Source organism: Papaver somniferum, chromosome 4 (genome assembly GCF_003573695.1).
Source record: "Papaver somniferum cultivar HN1 chromosome 4, ASM357369v1, whole genome shotgun sequence".
In the NCBI taxonomy this organism is placed as follows: Eukaryota; Viridiplantae; Streptophyta; class Magnoliopsida; order Ranunculales; family Papaveraceae; genus Papaver; species Papaver somniferum.
In genome coordinates, this window is record NC_039361.1 from 151,416,705 (window position 1) to 151,437,738 (window position 21,034).

The 21,034-nt window shown below is 35.8% G+C and overlaps 4 protein-coding genes across 6 annotated transcripts; 3 read left to right on the top strand and 1 right to left on the bottom strand.

Moving 5' to 3' along the window:
* Window positions 1-1,602: 1,602 nt before the first annotated feature.
* LOC113271579 (inactive leucine-rich repeat receptor-like protein kinase CORYNE) lies at window positions 1,603-3,844 on the top strand. The gene is made up of 2 exons (XM_026521477.1): window positions 1,603-2,920; window positions 3,302-3,844. Exons 1-2 carry the CDS (start codon window positions 2,025-2,027, stop codon window positions 3,609-3,611), a joined length of 1,206 nt encoding a protein of 401 aa, XP_026377262.1. The 5' UTR covers window positions 1,603-2,024; the 3' UTR covers window positions 3,612-3,844.
* A 769-nt stretch (window positions 3,845-4,613) lies between these two features.
* Window positions 4,614-5,420, top strand: LOC113271582 (light-regulated protein, chloroplastic-like). The gene is made up of 3 exons (XM_026521480.1): window positions 4,614-4,875; window positions 4,969-5,127; window positions 5,226-5,420. The coding sequence occupies exons 1-3, from the start codon at window positions 4,700-4,702 to the stop codon at window positions 5,299-5,301; spliced, it is 411 nt and encodes a 136-aa protein (XP_026377265.1). The 5' UTR covers window positions 4,614-4,699; the 3' UTR covers window positions 5,302-5,420.
* Window positions 5,421-6,024: 604 nt separating this feature from the next.
* On the bottom strand, window positions 6,025-6,863 carry LOC113271581 (54S ribosomal protein L19, mitochondrial-like). The gene has a single exon (XM_026521479.1). The coding sequence runs from the start codon at window positions 6,810-6,812 to the stop codon at window positions 6,345-6,347; it is 468 nt and encodes a 155-aa protein (XP_026377264.1). The 5' UTR covers window positions 6,813-6,863; the 3' UTR covers window positions 6,025-6,344.
* Window positions 6,864-10,961: 4,098 nt separating this feature from the next.
* LOC113271583 (mediator of RNA polymerase II transcription subunit 28-like) lies at window positions 10,962-16,924 on the top strand. Of its 3 annotated transcripts, XR_003322211.1 has the most exons (6): window positions 10,962-11,122; window positions 12,115-12,183; window positions 13,055-13,268; window positions 14,401-14,513; window positions 14,750-14,935; window positions 16,660-16,924. XR_003322211.1 is itself a non-coding variant. In XM_026521481.1 (5 exons), exons 3-5 carry the CDS (start codon window positions 13,112-13,114, stop codon window positions 14,882-14,884), a joined length of 405 nt encoding a protein of 134 aa, XP_026377266.1. In that variant the 5' UTR covers window positions 10,962-11,122; window positions 12,115-12,183; window positions 13,055-13,111; the 3' UTR covers window positions 14,885-15,449. The 3 variants fall into 3 exon arrangements, 2 of the variants coding, with proteins under 2 accessions (XP_026377266.1, XP_026377267.1); XM_026521481.1 differs by lacking the exon at window positions 16,660-16,924 and having other exon boundaries at window positions 14,750-15,449; XM_026521482.1 differs by lacking the exons at window positions 10,962-11,122; window positions 12,115-12,183; window positions 13,055-13,268; window positions 16,660-16,924 and adding an exon at window positions 13,914-14,143 and having other exon boundaries at window positions 14,750-15,449.
* The last annotated feature ends 4,110 nt before the right edge of the window (window positions 16,925-21,034 follow it).

The window sequence follows — 21,034 nt, forward strand, 5'->3', positions numbered from 1 at the left end:
TTAATGGAGTGATCCTTGTTAGCTTATAAAGAGTGATGATGAGTGTGAGCGAAGGATGCTTCAAACAAATATATACAACAGAAAATACTAGATAATTACGCTATTCTAAAAAAATCTTTTTTACAGTGTTCGTTGTGATGCAGCTAATTACGTAGCACAGTCTCACCTGGTCATCAATACGTTGTTTCTCATATTCTAGTTTAGCCATCTCCTTGAGATCTGCAACAAACTTTTGGATGCTAGTAATATCTTCTTTATCAGAAGTCTTCTGTGAATTCCTTTGCCCTGCACAAAACAACATGAAAACCAGTATAATCAGCCAAAAATGAACATAAACTAGATGCATAATTACCTTATTAAATGGACATAAAACCAACAAGTACAAGAGCACCTAAAAAGAGCTCATCAACATGAGAAATTCATTCACACTGACTTTTGACATCTGATGTTGTATCTCAAACAACTAATTCCAATTTTGATTGCATTATAATAAAACATTCAATATCTGATACAAGAAGCCAGTTGCAAAATCAAAATAGATGAAATTCGTAACAGATAGATGGGTAATAGAGATGATGATTCGCAGATTTCAAATATGATAACCGATTTTCAATCGAGATTTAAGATAGATAAATTGATTGATTTTCAATAAAGAAACCTAGAATTTTTTGTAATTTTCTTTCAAAATCTTTCAAATGTTTCATCTTAAAAGCAAGATAAAGATTAGATTATAACAAATATGAAATCTAATATTGGTTTCGTCGTGAAAATTTAGTTGAAATCATAAGCAATTATAAATCAGGGTTGATTACAAACCCTAAAAATATTTCGTAAACAAAAATCGAAATTAAACAGTTCAAATCAAAGAAAATGATACAAGGATTATAGATCGAAGCAACAATTCTAAAATCAGATCAAAATTCGAAGTAAAATCGAACTTATTAGGTATCGGAAGTTGTCACTTAACTTTCCAGAACTTGATTTTGGTTAAAACATAATGAGAATTCAACATAACTGCAAATATAGATGAGAAACTTATCTTTTTCTTTCGATAAGATGCTGAATCCTCAAGTTTTCTTCGAGTTTAATCAAGTGAATCTCCATTCTTCGTTATTTGCAGAGCAGTGGAGAGAGCAGTGGAGAGAGAAAATAAATTAGAAAATGAAATCGAAAATAAAACATATGCCTAGTTTTATTGCATTTATATACTAAAGGGTATTCTTGGTATTATAAAAATTATTTTAAATAAAACTTTTATTAACAGACCCGTAATTCTAAAGTTTTGGGCCTAAAAATATCAAAATGTGAAAGAACGGAGTGGACAATGAATGATCCATTTAATGGGGCTTCTCTATATTGAACCCATATAGCAGGGGTTGTGATATTTTTCACTTTTCGTATTTCTTTTCCTTGTGCACAAATTCGTAGGGTTTCGCTTTGGGTCTCGTCACATGAAAATGCTGACATGTCGAGTGGGTCCTACCCAAACAGTACGAAACATAAAGCGCGAAATTAAAATATAATTGAAAAAAGAAACAAATAAATAAATCACAGTAGAGAGAGAAAAATGAAAAGAAAACAGAGTAAGATTTTGTACATAGAAAGAGAGAGAAGTTGGTAGACTAGACTAGAGAAGGGAAAGGAGAGGACTGAGAGAGTACCCCTCAGCTCAGCTCAGCCCAGCCCCATACCTACTGTCCAGAGTTTGTCTATACTGTCTTCAGTCAGTTTTTGTTCTTTTGAAGATAAATTAATGAGTTTACTTCTGTTTTTTAGCTGAAAGAATAATTATCTGTGAAAAAAAAGAAAAAAATTTCATTCTTTCTGGATATCAAATTACTGGGTTTATGTTTATATTCCAAGATGAAGCTTTTTTTTTTGAGTTTTATTTGTTAAGATTTTTGGTTGAAGCTTAAAAGAACTAGATTTAAACCTTAAAACAACTTGTTTTAAGAGATGGGTTTTCAATTTTAAGCAACTTTTTTTTTTTTTTTCAGTTCTGGGTTTCTTCTACCGCTTCTTCAATGGAGAAATCTTGTTTGAGAAAAACCCTAACTCAGATTCTCATTATCTTTCTTTTCATCATTTCATTCTTCTTCTGCTCATTACAGACTGTTGAATGTCGAGGAGAAACAGTATACCAACAACACATATCTTCGTCAGATTCACCATCTCCATCTAGAGTACCTCAGTTGCAGAAGAATTGGAGACGAATTTTACTCAGTGTATTGTTCGGTTGTTTAACTGGGTTCATCGCTGCAATTCTCGCAGCAGTTTTAATCAGATTACTTGTTCTTTACATGAATAGAACTCCAATTCTCAAAGGTCCAGTAGTGTTCTCACCAAAAATTGCTCCAAAAACACTTCGATTAGCACTGTCTAACGAGAATCAGTTACTCGGGTCGAGTCCGAATGGGAAATACTATCGAACAGTAGTCGATAATGGGTTAATTGTTGCTGTAAAGCGGCTTGAGCCGTTTGAGGTTGGTTCACAAGAGACGCAGAGTAAGTCAGTCAAGAGGAGGGTTCAACAAGAGTTGGAGATTCTTGCTGGTGTTAGACACAGGAATTTGATGAGTTTGCGGGCGTACGTTCGCGAAAAGGATCGGTTTTCGCTTGTGTATGATTATGTAGCGACTGGTAGTCTCGAAGATGTCATGAATAGAGTAAAATTGAATGAGTTGCAACTGAATTGGGAGGTGAGGCATAGGATTGCTGTGGGTGTTATCAAAGGGTTAGATTGTCTTCATTCTAGTTGTAACCCCAGGATTTTGCATTGTAATCTCAAGCCTAGTAATGTTATGTTGGATGCCGAGTTTGAACCTAGATTGGCTGATAGTGGCTTGGCACATCTCATGCCTAATTTGACTAGATTGGATTCTTCTGGTTATACTGCCCCTGAGTGTTTTCAAAATTCCAGGTACTTCTTTTTTCCTGTCCATTTAAGCTTGATTTTCTGGAGTTCATCGTTTTTGTAAATTTTGTTATACCTGCATGAATCTTCATTTAGGTATGAACTCAGGGTGTGGTACAACTTAGTGTTTTAGGAAACGATTCTACGAGTTTGGAATCGTTTGTCGAAAATTTGCAAAATTTGGTGTCTTTTAGCTGTGGAGATTGTCATTCCGGGCATTTTTGCATGCTCTAGGTATTCGAATGGCTTCGGAAACCTTGAATCTCACTTTTCTGGTTCAAGAGCTACATTGTTCAAACTAGATTTCTCAGTTACATTGTTTGAGAATTGAGATGTTTAATATTTGGACATTGTATTAATTGAGTTTGTTGTGTTCATGCTTAATAGATACACGGAGAAGAGCGACATCTTCAGTTTTGGTGTAATTTTGGGTGTTTTGCTAACTGGGAGAGACCCATCTGATCCGTTCTTCGGGGAAGTATCAGGAGGTGGAAGTTTAGGACGGTGGCTTCGCCATTTGCAGCAAGCAGGAGAGACACGAGAAGCATTGGACAAGAGTCTTCTAGGTGAAGAAGTAGAGGAGGATGAAATGCTAATGGCTGTGAGAATTGTAGTTGTATGCCTTTCCGACTGCCCTGCTGATCGACCCTCTAGTGATGAGCTTGTTCCCATGCTTACCCAATTGCATAGCTTTTGAAGGTAGTATACAAGTGCTTGGCCGTTGCACCCTTGTACCTTTTGGCATCTGCGGAATTCTGCAATAGGGTTTTGTGGGTTTGGTTTCCATGAAACTTCATTTCTTGTAGATTTTGCATCTGTGCTACTAACTGTCAAGAGAAAAAGAATTCTGATGGTTTTGAGTACATTTTTGCCTTTTGTACTATAAAACTGATGGTTTGTGTGTGAATGAAAAAAGTTAACCTTATCAGAAAGATGATTGTGTCTTTTTTTCACTTGAATCAATCACTTTCTAGTCGGAGCTTCCTTGTTTACTCTACTGCACTTGCAAATTGCAATGAGAATCAACTAAACATACAAAGAGTATAAGCTGAATTTGGCATAGATGTCCATGACCTGTATCCGAAACATGTCAAATCCTACATCCCAAAACCATAAGCCATGGAAAACACTCGACTAACCCAGTTTTTCAAACGGAAGAATAAGAATTCTTGCTATCATTTTTTGGGGATTAGGTATTATTGGGTGCGTCTTTATTGCTTTTTCTCTCCCACTAATCCAACTTTAAGATACTTCTGACTGCAGTTTTTATCTTCTTCACTTTACCCAATTCACATAGTAAACAAAAAAAGGATATGAGGAAGCAGCATCTGGTTGGTGGTGGAAAAGGGTCTAGGTGTGGGCTTATATGTTTTCTTTTCCTTTTAAACTTTTTCTGTACAAAACAATAGGAGAAGTGAGGTTTCATTAAGAGGTGCTAGAAGTAGCTGCACCTTTAGAATGAATCATTCATGTATCGATGGCAATCATATGTGACATATCACTATGCATTCCTGGTTCCTCCGAGAAAATATCATCTCAAATAATAGACATCGAAAACAAAACAAAAACCTAGTTATCCATTCTGTCTGTATAGAGAGATCTTCCTATGTGTAATGAGCTTCAAAAACCTTATCCAGTAAAAAATATGTTTCCCACCTTATCTTCAATTCATCCTCCTCATCGTATAAATAAGTTAACACAGTCTGACTTTTATTACTCATTACAATCATACTGCATCAAGAATCTCAAAAACTTAGTTGTAACATTAAGTAGAAATCCACCAAAATGAATGCAGCATTGTGCTACACACCACCAGCTCCCCCATCTCTGAGACTCAAAGCGACCTCATTTTCGCCATCCATATTCACTCCGAAGTTGCAAACAACACCTATACCTAGAAGATATCGAATGAAAGCCAACCCCAGTGAGAGTTTGACGGTTGATTATAGCTCTCCAGCCTCGTAAATCTACTTTTCCTGTCACCTTATTATTCCTATTCCTATCTGAACAAGGATGAAATATGACTAATCTCATTTGTTCTTTCTTTTCTCCAGCGTATTTCCTGCAGAAGCTTGTGATACAATTGGGGGAGAAGCTTGCAATGTGGAAATGTATCCAGAAGCCAAACCCAAAGCGGGAAACAAAAGCATAGCACCAAAGACCACTACAGAATCAATTGACAGAGAGTACTTAGAATACAATGAACCTAAGACGTAAAACTCAAAAATCCACCTGCAACTTATGAAGCTTAATTTGTTTTCTCAACAAATCCTGATTCTTAACTATAATTCTTTATTATGAACGTTTACAGGGTATTCCCCGCCGAAGCTTGTGACGATCTCGGTGGAGAATTCTGTCAACCTGATTATCAAAAGGGCGTCTACTAAAACAAAATTCTCAACTCAATAACTAATGCCCCCAATCTCCCTTTCTGTATCTCGATGTAATAAATTATGTTTAGCTGAAATTAAGTGTAACTAAATAAGATACAAGTGAATTTCTAAAAGTGTCTGTCTATGATCAAACTTAACTACAAAAATGCAATATCAATTATCAAAGCACAAAAAAAAGAATAATCCATGTTACTAACAAATACAAAGAATCAAACAAATTCAATTCCGAACAAAGAGTTCCATTCCTTATTTCAAATTACATTTCCAATTCATTGTTAAACAAAAGTACTTTATTCATCACCAAACAACCTGATTTTCGCCATTGATATTCACTCCAAAGTTACAAACAATTCCTATACCTCGAAGATATCAAACGAAAGCCAACGCCAGCGACAGTTTGATGGTTGATTATAGCTCTCCAGCCTCGTAAATCTACTTTCCCTGTCACCTTAATATTCCTACTCCTACCTGAACAAGGGATGAAATGATGCAGGGGAATATATGACTACTCTCATTTATTCTTTCTTTTCTCCAGAGTATTATAGCTCTCCAGCCGAAGTTTGTGACGATCTGAATGGAGAATTTTGTCAACCTGATTATCAAAAGGGCGTCTACTAAAACAACAAACCCCAACTCAATAACTACTGCCCCCAATCTCCCTTTCTGTATCTCGATGTAAATTATGTTTAGCTGAAGTTAAGTGTAAGTGTAACTAAATAAGATACAAGTGAAATTCTATAAATGGTTGTCTATGTCAAACTTAACTACAAAAATGCAACATCAATTATCATAGAACACAAAAAAAGATAAGAAAATGAGTAATCCATGTTACTAACTAATACAACGAATCAAACAAATCCAATTCCGAACAAAGGGTTTCATTCTTCATTTCACATTACACTTTCAATTCATTGTTAAGCAAAAGTTCTTTATTCATCACCAACAACCAAACTGATAAACCAAAGAAAGTTTAAAACTAGAAATCTACCCAGTTTTTCAAAATATTAAATCCAAATCCTGGCCGCAGTTGTAACACCTCAATCCAATTCGTCCTGAACTTTAATACCCATAGAATTAGCAGTCCCAATAATCGATTTACAAATCGATTCTAGACTCATATACTGACAATAAGGATCAGATTGTTTAACTTTGGCAATCTCATAAATATGTTTAGGTGTTAAAGTAGCAACAACAACATGACCAGAACGGCCACTACCAGATTCAATCCCAGCAGCTTTTTTCAAATACCAAGTAACAGATGGAGATTTCACAGTGAATTCAAATGTATTATCTTTAAATGCTGTGATTGTTACTGCCATTGGTGTATCGGGTTTGTATTTTTGTGTTCTTGCATTGAAATCTTTACAGAATGCCATTAGGTTTAAACGATACTGACCTAATGCTGGACCAACTGGTGGCGCTGGTCTTGCTCCTCCTGCTGGTACTGTTAATCTTATTGTTGCTGATATTGGTCTTCTTGTTAAGATTTCTTTCAGTGATGCCATGGGAACCAAAACTTTTGAGGTTTTTTCTTTCTTTCTTTAAGAGCAGAGAAATGGTTCTGGGAGAAATGATTTTGTTTGCAGGAGGAGTATATAAATGTGAAAACTACATCCACACCCATTTTCTCATCTTCCACCACTGTCAAATTCACGCGTGTAAAAGTTCACACGCGCACCCAAAATCGGCGTATAAATTCTGCCGAAACCCAAAATTTTCAAAATTCAGTTTTCTTTTTATTTTATTTCCAAGTTTAACCTCACTTTATGTTTTGAGATTTTGTATTGAGATTTTGTTCCGAGAGATTGAGATAGAGCCGGAGCGAGAGTTGAAGTATTGAATTATCGAGAGTTGCGAAGGAGTTGATTGAGAGATTCAATTTACTCAGCAAAGATAATCTGAAATTCAAGCTCAGGTTCGTTCGTTTTATCTTTGATTATGATCTTGTTTAACTTTGATTCTGATCTTGTTTAATCTTGATTCGATTCTAGGTTTTAGTTTCTTTAAGATTATGATCTATTATTTTAAGTTACAGAGTTTAATTTAGGTTTTCGAATGGATTTTTAGATATTTTAAGCTTGTTTTTGAATTTACGATCAATGCAGATCTTTTCGATTCAATCTTTTAGTTTCGATTTCACAGAGTTCCAACTCCATTGCAATGTACTCATCTCTAAAGTTCTCCTAAAACTGCAACATGATTTAATAACACTCATCAGGGAAGGCATAACTTTATATGCATAACAGGTTATGCAGATACTCTAAACAATGCATAACTTGTCATGCAGTCAATGTTGGATCTGCATAAGATGTTATGCAATTAAACAATGTGTGATGCAGGGTATGCTTAACCAATATAATAAGGCTTTTTATATGCATAACAAGTTATGCAGATACTCTAAATAATGCATAAAAGGTCATGCAGTTATTTTTGGATCTGCATAAGATGTTATGCAGTTAAACAATGTTTGTATTTTAACTGCACAAGCAGTTATGCATAATCAGTTATGCAGTTCACCATGTTTGCTTTTACTGCATAACCAGTTATGCATAATAAGCTACGCAGTTCAGCATAGTTGCTTTTACTGCATAAGCAGTTATGCATAATAAGCTACGCAGTAATGCATAGTTGCTTTTACTGCATAACCAGTTATGCATAACAAGTTACGCAGTTATGCATAGCTGCTCTTACTGCATAAACAGTTATGCATAACGTTATGCATAGCTGTTTTTACTGCATAACCAGTTATGCATAACAAGTTATGCAGATACTCTAAACAATGCATAACAAATCATGCAGTTAATTTTGGATCTGCCTAAGATGTTATGCAGGATAGATATGATTTGATTTTTTAAATTTGATCTTTGCTGTTGTTGATTTGATATTTTAATTTTGAGTAAGAATTTTTTTTTCTGAAGCAACATGCAGGATAGATATGTTTGATTTTTTCTCTTTTTGTGTTTTGCAGGGTGAAATGCCTGTTATTAGTGTACTAGCAGTGATTCACTACTTCAGTGAATTCTTAGCACATCATGTTGATGTCAATTCAACTCTGGAGAATTTGAAGACAACCGTTTGCCTGAAGTGGACTCGTTTACTACCTCATCATGTCAGTTTTTCTTTTAATGATGGAAGCAAGTTTTTGCGAGTTGATTCTGATTTTCTGCTTCAGTGTTTTGTATCTCGTTGCCACTATAAAGGTCAGAAGAGCTTTGATTTACTTTTTGAAGTTGTCTCCAATTCTTTCAATTGTTCCAGCAGTCGTAGTAGAGCTTCATCAAGTATGCATTTAATAGAACCTGAACCAGAACAAGCTATGGTGAATTTCCTTGAAGATGGTTCTGTCCCTGTGAACAAGGTTCTTAGGACTGAGGGTTGGGATAAATTACTTGGTGAAGTGAGTAAAGTTTTTTTTGTAGGTGTAGCAGAGGTACGTATTGCAGTGAAGAAATACGAGCTAAAGTCTGGGTATGTTCTTGTATATACTAAGAATGAACCTAGCAGGTTCTATGCAAAATGCTCTAAAGAAAATTGCCCTTGGGAGTATAAGGTTTGTGTTGTTGATGTTGAAAACATGATGCTTAAGGTTAAGAAATATTATAGCAGTCATCACTGTGGTGTGGGATGTCAAAGGCTTTTCCACAGGCTCAGCAGTAAATTTGTTTCTAGTCTTATCAAGGAAGAAATCAGAAGTGATCCGAGTATCAAAGCTTCTGATTTGAAAAAGTTTTTTAAACATAGCTACGGTATCAATATGAAATACTACCAAACTTACAATGGAAGAGAGAAAGTGTATGAGGATATATTTGGTGATGATGCCATTTCGTATTCGCATCTGGTATGGTATGTAGATGCCATTCGCAGCACAAATCCTGGGAGTTGTATTGATTTTCAAGTTCAAAGGGATGAAACTGAATCAAACAAGGATAGTTTAACTGATTTAGAAGTTGAAGCACCTTCAAATAAGTTTTTGCGTCTTTTTATTGCTTTCGAGGCATGCATCAGTGGTTACCGTTACCTTCGTCCCATGATTTATGTCGATGCTACCTTTCTTACAGGGAGATTTAGAGGATGCCTCATGGCTGCGACCAGCATCAATGCTGAAAATGATTAGTTTTCTGATAATGTATCCTTTTTATATATGTGCATAATGTTTCATGCATTATTTATTTTGGCTTCATAGTGTTTTTTTAGATGTTATGCATTAAAACAATAAGTGACGCAGGGAAGGCGTAAAAACCCTTTTATATGCATAACTACTTATGCAGATAACCTAAACAATGCATAACTTGTCATGCTGTCAATGTTGGATCTGCATAAGATGTTATGCAATTAACAATAAGTGACGCAGGGAATGCTTAACAAAAACAATAACACTTCTTATATGCATAACAAGTTATGCAGATACTCTAAACAATGTATAACAGGTCATACAGTTATTTTTGGATCTGCATAAGATGTTATGCAGTTAAACAATGTTCGTATTTTATGCAGTTAAACAAGTTATGCATAATAAGTTATGCAGTTCTGCATGTTTGCTTTCATATGCTTGAAATATACATTCATTCTTAAGGTTCATAAACAAGTATCTCTAAGCTTGAAATATGCTTCTTGAGCATTGCTTTCTTCATTGCTGCAAATTCCCACCTTGCAGCTCTTGGTGTAGCATTGGGATTGACCTTGACAATGTCTGATGATGATATCTCAGCTATGTACTGCACAACTAGTTATGCACATTTTCTTTGTACTGCATAACTAGTTATGCACATTTTTTTTGTACTGCATAACTTGTTATGCATCTGCATAACTGGTTATGCACATTTATTTTTGTGCGACATAACAAGTTATGCATCTGCATAACTGGTTATGCATATTTTTTTTGTACTGCATAACTTGTTATGCACATTTTCTTTGTACTGCATAACTAGTTATGCATATTTTTTTTTTGCATCTGCAGTGATTTATGATAAGCATAACTGCATAATGTCTTATGCATTACTTTTCTCACTTTTTCTGGTTATGCATCAGTTTTTTTAGATGCATAAGACATTATGCATTATTTTGTTTTAGCTGCATATTGTCTTATGCATTACTTTTTTCACTTTTCTGATTTATGGATTTTTATGCACGTGCATAATGTCTTCTGCATCATTTTGTTTAGTGCATAAGACAATATAAGGGAAAATTTAGCTGCATAACTTTTTTTCTGTTTCTTCTACTTGATTTTTTCTTCTTCGTCTGTTTCATCCATTTTTGTTGAAATGTATTCTAGGGTTTAGTCAAAAATGATTTACTTCTTTGAATCATCGATTTTAAATGATTTATTTCTTTAAATGATGGAGAAAAAATCTTTGCAGATCCGTTACAGAGATTAATGGAGGAATAGGGAAAGAAACCGGCGGAGAAGAAAAAAAATTATGCCCAAAAACGATGAAGGGTGATAGAGTCTTTCAGTACATTTTAAATATTTTTAAATAATTATGGGTGCGACTGTATCAGAAATTAATTGTGGCCTGGCGATAAGATTTTTTTTTTTTTGGGCCCGCGCCTAAAATTCCCTATATAAATTCTACACTTTTTCTTCGAAGGAAAGATGGGCTAAAAAGCCCTACAATCTATTAGACTACCTCCTTGGGCCGAGCACTATGGTAGATTGGCAGGGGTTTCTATACTCTTACCATACGTTTTCTTCTTCTCAAGTCTTAACACTTTAAAGCAGAGAAAGATCGATAGAGTAAGATAGATCGAGAGAGAGGGTCAAAGATTAGAGAATAGAGAATTAGAGATCGATTGATTGTCAGAGATTCTCAGAGAAGTAAGTAATGATTGATGTTTCCAAATTAGGTTTTGATTTTTTTTTCTCAAATTGATTGCTGCGATTGCATGTTTGATGTTTAATGATTAATCTTTTTCCATTTTTGCTGAATTCATTTCAAGTTTATAAAGAGGAACAGAGAAATTAGGGTTTCGATTTTTGATTTCGATTATTGGGTTTGAATACAGAAATTAGAATTTCGATTTTATAAGAAGATGTTGATTGTTGAGAACTTGAGATGTTGTTTTAATGATTAATCAAAAGACGTCAGTTTAGTACAAGAACTTCAATTTCAGTATCTTCCATCTTAGAATTGTTATTTGTGTTGATGCTTTCTCTGTTGAATCCCATAACTTGAGAACTTAAATGATTAGGCTTTCCAAAGCATAAATAGTTCTGATCATCAACATTTATGCTAGTTCTGCGAATTTTATGCCGAATACTACTTGTGCTAGTTCCAGCTTTGTATGAAATTCGTAACTGCATATGGACCTTTTCAAAATACTGCTAGCTATTTATTTCAAGTCTTAAACTACTGTGACACTTGTCAATATATATCTTATGAAACCCACATTTTCTTAATGCATATGGCTGACTGCAAGTTAGTGAATGAAATTACATTACTGATAATTGGCTAGACAGATAATTAGTCGTGCAGTTTAGCAACTGTAATAGCTTACGGTGTACTACTATTCCAGTATAGATCATCGTGGACTTCATTTTCCTTCTTCACTGAACCCTGCAAAAATTGTTTGATTTTTTTTTTTTTTTAATCTTTGCAAACTGTTTTGAAGTCCTGTGAATCCCATAAGTTGATTTCCTTTTTGTTGCTGCTGCTATTGTTGTGGAGGTCCTCCTTTTTGTTGCTGGTTATGTAACCCATAAGTGAATTTCCAGCTATTGGTGTTGCTGCTATTGTTGTGGAGGTCCTGTCAATCCCTTAAGTGAATATTCAGCTTCTTATGTGTGCTATTGTATTGATTGTAATGCAGACATCAAGGCCAGAGTACAATCAAATCCTTGTGAAGAAGCCTGGTGGTAGTGACTTCTGCGGAAATTAGGTAAAAACATCCTTATGAAACTGTTCTTCGTTTGTAGGCAGATATATGACATTCGTTTGTTGTTGCTGCTATTGTTCCTATAAAAAAGTTGTCTACTGATAAAGACCTAGCACATTTTTAAAAACAACCACAACAATCCTTTAGACATGGTTCAAAGAATTAGCCTTGTTCTGTAACCTTGTTGTGTATCTGGGATATTGTTCTTAAACAGGATATTTAGAACTTTTTCCGACTCAGAACCAGTAAACAAGCCATATATAGTTGATTTCGGTTATTTAGTATCAATTGTCATTGCTCCAAGCCTTACACTCCCCAACTCAGGCTCGTGTTAAAAAAAAATGAACCATTTTTGCCTTAAAAAACAACTAGGGCAATTATGTCTCTCTGAGTAGGGACTACTATAGAGAAGGCGAGCGAGCGAGCGGTCTAGGTACGAATTGTCAATTTGAATTTCATTGATTATTAATTTTGATATGAGTATCGTTATTTCTTAGTGTTAATGTGTTGATCATATTCGCATGTTTATGTATGTCACTATATACATCAGTAACTTCGCAATTCACAAACTGAACATGGTCCTTACTTGTTCGATAAAATTCCTCAATCGAAAATTCGCTTTGGGTGTTTGAAACCATTAGTTGCATATTATCTTTTTCGATTGCATAGTTGGGGATGTATTTCATACCTCCAATAGTAGTATTCATGTCTTACCATTTAGCCTTAGCAATGTTGTTCCATGTCATATGGATTTTTTATTTTGGTTTAGACCGAGGGCTCCTATAAACTTTTTTTAATTATTTTCTTTGTTTTAAAGACAAGTGATGGGATTATCAAAACTATGTTCTTAAATTTACTTGCATCTGTGGTGCAGGATTTGGGTTCATTCATACTCAGTAATTTACAGAAACAAACTTTCGCAATTTACTCTATGGCTGAGAGACAGCAAACTGATCAGCAACTGCAATCACCGCAGCAAGGTGAAGATATGACTGCTTGTGTAGAGTCATTAGAAGCTGCCTTGCTTCCATGCTTGCCTGCAAGAGAGCTGCAAGCAATAGATCGTTCTCCTCATCCTTCTCACCAAAGTAAGTAATCTAATCTTGAATGAAGAATATTCTTAGTCACACTTGTAGTGATTTAGAAATTTGATGGAATAGATCTGTCAGGTTTAGCCATCCATTGAAATGGAAGAAAAAAACAAGATATAATGATGGGAGATTCAATTTATTCAAAATTTTGTTTTTCCGGTCTAATAAGCAATTCTAGCTGTGGTGACCAACAGGCAAGAAGTCCCAATTAGTGCACCCACCAGTCTTGATTTGTAGGATCATTAGAACTAGGATCTGGGAAAATGAATCGTATAGACAAAATGTAAATGTTTATTACAAGCTTGATGACGCAGTGATGCCGAGTCTCTTTTCCATTGTTTTCTCGACTTTAGTTGAACATTCCAACTATTCAAATTGGTGGGGATTGAGCTGAGTTCTGTGTTTCTGCTATGATATTCTTTTTAGTTCGATGGTCTATGATAAGCGAATGGTAGAATTGTTTTTCTTTTCCAAACTGAACCAAATGCATCTCATCTAAATTTTATAGTACAAAGGTGGTTCTAAATATTCCAACTTCGTCTCTACAACTGGAATGTAGGGTTTGGTTTACTCATGGCCTACATATTCTCAGTTGCAAACAGACAAGCTCGAACACTATCACAGGGGAAAATTTCCAATCACCAAAATAGGATCCAAAATTGCAAGATTTATAAAGGGGATACCAAACCTAGTGACGGGATACCAATCCAGAGATCCAGTGGTCAGGATTGTTTTGTCTTGTATGGATTGGTATTGGTATTTCCCCTCTCTATGTATGGTATCCCCCTATAAATCGTGCAAAATTGGCTGCGAACTCATAAGTAGTCATCCTAATGGTTATCAAACAAGCAGTTTGGTTCAGATGATTACAGGTAAATACTACTTCTTTTGTACTGTCTTGTCTGCCAATTTTTTCGCTGTTGTGGTACCTGTGAGATATTTTGTGGTTGGAAGAGAGCACTCTCTAATTGGACCATGGAGGTAACCATTATGAGTCTTTTCCTGGCTGCGCTATCATGTCTCTTGTGACGTGAAAATCCAGTATTTTTTTCATATCCCTTAGTGATGCAGCATTGTAAGTAGTGAAGTTCTTGTGTTCAAAACTAATGGTTACTTTGTGTCCTTATAGTTGACGTGGAGAGACATGCAAGAGATTTCATGGAAGCTGCCAAGAAACTGCAATTGTATTTTATTGGACTGCAACATGAAGAGCTCCCCACGAAAGAAGCAACTCTTCGAAAGGTATTTTGTATATAATACATTAATACTTGTTTAGTGGATTCATAAAACAAGGGAGGTGGGGACTGATCAACTGATTAAAAATAAAGGATATAAATACCACTCACTTTGGGACATAACAATCATACTGCAGAGTGCATATTCTTTCATGCGATGTGTGATTAAGCCAATAACTCTCTTTATAACCTGAATGAGCATTTTGAACTAGGATTCTCATTTGCAGTACTGTGTTTCTCCAGGATATTGCAGAAATGGAAGAAGAGATGAGGACCAAGACACAGCTGATAAAGAAGCACGAGAAACTAATCCTAGGGTGGAGGAAAGAGTTGAAAGACCAGCTTGATAAACACATTACTGAGCTGGAAAGAGTCTAACTGTCCCACTGAAGCAAACTCCATGTTTTGTCCAAAGGTGTTGATGATGTGGTAAGAATGAACAGGAAGAAAATGAAATCTAAAATGAAGTACTCCCTCCGTCCTAGTTTACTTGCTTAAATTGGGCATTTTTTTTGTCCTAATTTAGTTACTAAGTTTCATATTTTCCCCTATTTTAGCTTAATTTACCCCTATGTTGGAATTAGGTAATACTCCTCTCTCTATTAGACCAAAAACTAGATGCATCTTAAATACTATTGAGGGGATAATTTTGGAAAAAATTCTCCTCTCTATTTTCCTTAATGTGTGTGCAAAAACCATTTTAAGCAAGTAGGACGGAGGGAGTATAAAACACAACACATCTAATGGAACACTACAAGTTCACAATAATGTTGAATCTGCAGCATACAAGAACATATGAGATTATTGCAAAAGAAACTATTACTAGGTTAAAGCAGCAAGAAAAAAATGAATGACGTGCAATCTAAAGTCTGAAAGTTCAGAACAAATGTACATTCACAGCTCTACTATGGAATTGATTTTTACTTTATGATTCCTTTGCTAACTATAAAAAGGTTGCAAGTTGTCTCAGGCATGCCATAGTAGATATCATGACCTCTATATGAACTGCATCAATACTTGAACCCTTATCGAAGGTTTATTCAGATATTTAGTATATTTCACCACAGAGATTTTCGACTTTTGCATATCTAACGCAATTTGCATATACAAAGGCAATTCACAATTAGTACTTTAAAGGTAAATAGCAGAATTGTAAAAGTTGCACTCGAACCTATCACTTTAAAAAAGGATTAAACAGAAACAAAAACTGAAAAATTTAGTCTGTTTTCAAAATCAAAATCGAAACCCTAATTTTCTCCGAAAAAAAATTGATTCTCAAATTAAACATAGATACATTCATGACTTACTTAGGATTTCAATTAGATTAGATTCATTAGAAGAACATCAAAATATGCAATCCATTTGGGGAGGAAAAAACCTAACTTTGAAACAATAGATTAGATTCATGACTCACTTCTCTGAGAGTCTCAGATAATCACACATCTTAATCAAATAGGTGTAGATCACTCAGTTCCTCTCTCTCAATCTTCTCTAACTTCTCGATCTCTTCTGTGTTAGATGTAGAATGAAAAACGCTAGACTCGCTAGTATAGTAGAGAAAGTGGAGATTAGAGAGTATAGGTTCTCCGACAGTCGATAGATAAAATCTAGGGGTACGAAATTACAAGTACACCCCTAGGTTATCGGATGTCGGATATTAACCTAGCGGAAGAAGCCTATTCCAATAAGAGATATTATCCGATTTCGATATCCGATATGTCGGATTAAATCCTATTGAATGTCGGATTTTCGGAAACGGATCTCGGATTTCGGCTATCCATTGCCAACCCTAAAAACAACAGCAAAAGCACCACTTGTACAAGGACTGCTCATTAAACATTTGAGGATTGTTTTCTTGAATCCCGCATTTGGCTAGGTGAACTCATCATTATTGGGGGGTGAACACAATAGATAGGGAGGGGATAGTTGGCATGTTCTTTCCTACTGCTAAGTTGCCATGGGACTCTAGTTGTTGGTGCTTAAAATGACTGTTTTAGGTGAAGATGGAATCAATAGGTTGGTCTGATGATTGTAGTCAGTGGGTTAGGTTGATATGAAATCTGTAGGGTCTTCTTCTAAGATTGCACTGTCTTCATTTTTGATAAATGGTTCTCTTCTCTTACTCTGACTTGAATGTTTGTGTTATTGTGTAGTGTGTACCATGATGCTATGGAAAGACTGCAGTTGACGCAACATGCAAGCAGGGAAGCAAGAGCACTAGCAGTCTTCCATTGCCCATTGGCATTTTATTTCTTTTGGTGCATGTTCTGCATTTGTATGTGACTATGTGGGTTGTCTTTGTACTTTATTTTTATGTGTGAGACTGAGAGACTGAATTGAACTCTGTTTTTTGAACGTGTACGGAGACAGAAGAAGACATTTTTAGAACTGAATTGAAGTATTTAACTCTGTTTTTCAGTTTGTTTTTTTTTCTTCTAGAAATCGGATTTTATCGGAAATTTTTCCGGATATCCGATAACTTAGCCTAACAGAATCATATTAAGATTTTTGGAATCCGTCGGATGTTATCGGATATCGGAATTCCGATAAGACTTAACCTTAACCTTAACGGATTGGTCAAAATCCAACGGATTTTTATCCGTTGACACCCCTATCTACTCGGATCCCGGTCGATCAAGTTTGTGCACGAAGTTGAATCACAAATATACGAAACCAATAAGAAATATTTTTGTCTTTAAATTTTCAATGTCTTATTATGTAACAGCACAACCATACTTGATTCCAACTTATGATCGATCACGCATAAAACGCAATTTGTTAACAGCGGATGATCACAAGTCAATATCAGATCTAAAAACAGAACTGAACAACTGTTAATCACTTGATCTAGTTTGAGTGACCTTATGTCAAAATAGATGGCTCTCACGAATAATCAAAGTAGGTGCAATCAATGTTTAACAACCGTTAGTCAATCAAATTAATAATCGAAAACTAAAATAATAATGCAGATTTTATTTTCCTTCCAACGGTACTATCTAAACGCCTTCATCCCACAAAAGACTTTAAACTAGCGGACATAAGAGATGTCGCCTAATTAGGTTACTCTCGTCTCCGAGATAGTATTACAAGTAATATTATTAGTCGGCTACAACAGTGACTACAAAATAAAGTACCTGCCTCGGGACAAGTTTGTAAGAGGTGTTAGAGCATTGCTCGGTCGAACTCGCATGCGTTGCTATCTCAAGCATTTTGTCAATGTTAGTGATCAAAACTATAAGTCTTGATTTCTAGCCTATTTGTAGATGTCTCAGACTAGGACATAGATAGTGTAGTTAAGCTTAGATCTCTCGGCGTTCATCTCTTGAAGACGAAAAACTACTAAGGAGAGCTTGTGGAACTTCTTCGACAAAAGGTATGTGGATACTTGAACTTATCTATCACTTGGAAAGTCTATTTCTACTATCTCCTATATTGAGACATAAGTCGTGTTACGATATAGTTTTCTCTATACACATTTGAGATTTCGAGCTGAGTATATCTCGCTTACATATTTCTCGAAATAAGTGTTGGTAAGCTTTCGCTTCGAACAAGTTCATCTTATATCATGAGAAAATTTCCGAGTAACATCTTACATGGTTTGTATGATATAATCATTTGGTGTAAGACTTGGAAGGTTTCAATAATGACTATTTCAATATCTTGAAAATTGCTTTGATGCTAATAGTGTGTAAAAACGGCTATATATTGTCATTATAGAAGAATGTTTCAATGATTGAAATAAAGAGTTGATAATGTAACCATCTCTGGATATAAGCATATATAGTGTGTTCGCACATTAGTGTATAAACCCATAAACCGAAAGCCAAGAAATATGCTTATGTGTGTATACGAAATTGGTGAAGGAGACAGGTAAAGTATGCGTACTCGTAAGCATACTGGCAGAAGTTCTCGTACCGGGAATTTCTGCTGAGTTTGGGTTTTGACAAACTCTTAACCAGTCACCTTAAGTATGTGTAGCCGTACACATACTGGCGAAAGTTTTCGAACCGGAAATTTCTGCTGAGTTTGGAAACTTAACAAACTCAAAACCAGTTGGTTAAGTACGCATACTTAAGCTGGTTACTTTGTCAAGTCGGTCAGTTCATGGACTTAAACATTTAAATCATAAGGAATGCAATATTTGCAAACCGTGGCTATAATGTTCATGATTGATTCAAGTTAATCAAACCGATTTGATTTCAATTGTGTTATCTAAAATAATTGAACAACTCTTTAACTAGTTTCATTTGAGTCATTTGAACTAGTTATGACTAAGATGAATAAGGTTGTGTGGATGGGGAAAAACGGTTTGCTGGTTTTTTAGGGAATGAGGGAATCACCGTGCGATGAAGATTCCTCGAACCAGCCAAACTGCTCAACCTCACACAGATGCACTGCAAAGGGAGTGCTTAGATTCGAGAGATCAATCTGTAGGACTCCGGTCTAAACCAAGTCAATGGTCGTTCCAGAGTCAATTAGGTCGCAAAGAGGGACATGTGTTGATCTGTAGGAGGAAAGCTGAGAATTGTGTGGGATCAGTGATGATCAAGGATTATGGATGTGTTGAAGGTTTCTGCAATTTTTAAAGAACTGCTGAAGTTGAGTTCTGTGAATAAGTTCTGAGCGATTGATGGAATTTCTGAGTGTGATTGCTCGAAAAATTCTTGTGTAGACGAATGTTGTCCTCTCAATCACGGATTCAGAGACTTATTTATATTGTCAGAATAGCGAACACACTAATCCCAGTAAGTGTGACGGTTTCATGAGTGAGAGAGTGGAAAAGTGGAAGATCGTGGTGAAACCAGTTCCAGGTCGTGCGGAGACTTGGTTAACCGTCCACCCACTACTTTCCTAACTCCTTCAACCGTTACACAACTTACTCACATTCTCATCGTGGATGAATCCATGTATTGGAGGCCATCAGACTAAAACCCTAATTGATATCCCCCATATGACGTGATTGAAGTCTCACGAATCGTGGAGTCTGTATGACAAACGAATATTTGATTAGACACCTTGACTGATTAGACAATGAGTCTAGGGTTTGTTGAATTGAGCATGAATGACGAATTGCTCAGTAGAACATTCGAGTAACTGAGCAATTGCTCGACGCATTACTGGATATCGATGGTTGGTTCAATACTCGAGCAATTAAGCAAGTATTGCGAATTACTGAATATTGATAGTTGGGCGATTGAGCAAGCATTGCTAAATTCGACAAATTACTGAATATTAAGAGTTGGATCAATATTCGAGCAATTGGGCAAGTATTGCTCAATTCGATGAATTAATGAAAAATTACTGAATATTGAGAGTTTGATCAATATTCGAGTAATTGGGAAAGTATTGCTCAATTCGACGAATTATTTATTTATTGGTGATGTGACCGAATAAAATATTAATTAGAATATTGGTAGATTACCGAATATTATGTAATTAATCCGCGTGTTTTTTATTGGATTAACATAGATTTATTTAGTGTTTGAACTTACTCAGAATGGTGATTTGTTGAGCGTTTGTTCGAAACCCTAATTTTGAGAAATTGCTCATTGATTGACGAATTGCTGATAATAGGTCATGAGCGAAGAAGGGACCGACCACATGGGACTGTGGACGTCCATGTGGTGCATGATTGCTTGAGTGAGCATTCACCAGGGTTCTGAGTTGACCGATTGGTGAAGGAATGACGATTAAATGTCGGTTTCATCATTTATTGAAATAGCGCTCGATTGAGCATTAGGTGAGAAAACCTAATTATATAAAAGTAAGGGACCGACCAAGGTGGCATGAGACCGGCCCTTGGTGACCGTGGGACCGCTGGTGGGAGTTTGCACAAATTCTGAGTTAGTTGTGAAGAGTTTGGACCCAATATGAGCGATTGCACAAATTAGGTCAAAAGTGTGAAAACGTGTGGGACCGGCTTGTTGCAAGACTTAGAGCCGCCCTTGGTCGGTCAAGGGAGAATTTCCGTGTTTCCATAATGCATGTGTCTCAGTTATGAGAGTTTTAGCATTTTCTGATGTGCGTTTGAGCAATATTTCGGATTTTCAGAAGAGTTCGATCTTTGACTGAAATCCTCGAGTTTGCTCGAATGAGCAAGTATGCTCATTTGATCAACATTTTGTGAATATTAAAATAATAATATTTTAATATATTTTTCGTGAGTAGCCTAGTCGGTCGTGTGACCATGTTGACTTTTGGTTTTTTCATGGTTCGCGCAATATTTGAGAAAATATGGAGAAACCATGATTTTTGCTAAAACCGGAGAGTTTCACAAGATGAGCGAAATAACAATTTATGAAAGATTAGGGATTGCAAGGTGTGGGACCGTCCACGGATAGGGAATGGCCGGCCGGCTATGTTGCCCGGTCCCGCAACACCTTTCCCTAGTATTATTATTTTTGTGAAACTACACGAATATGGAGAAACCACGAGTTTTGCTCAAACAAGGAAAGTTGCTGGAATGGAGGAGTCTTCATGAGTTTATGAAAACAACAAAAATAAGGAAAATAATGGAGAAAGGATGGG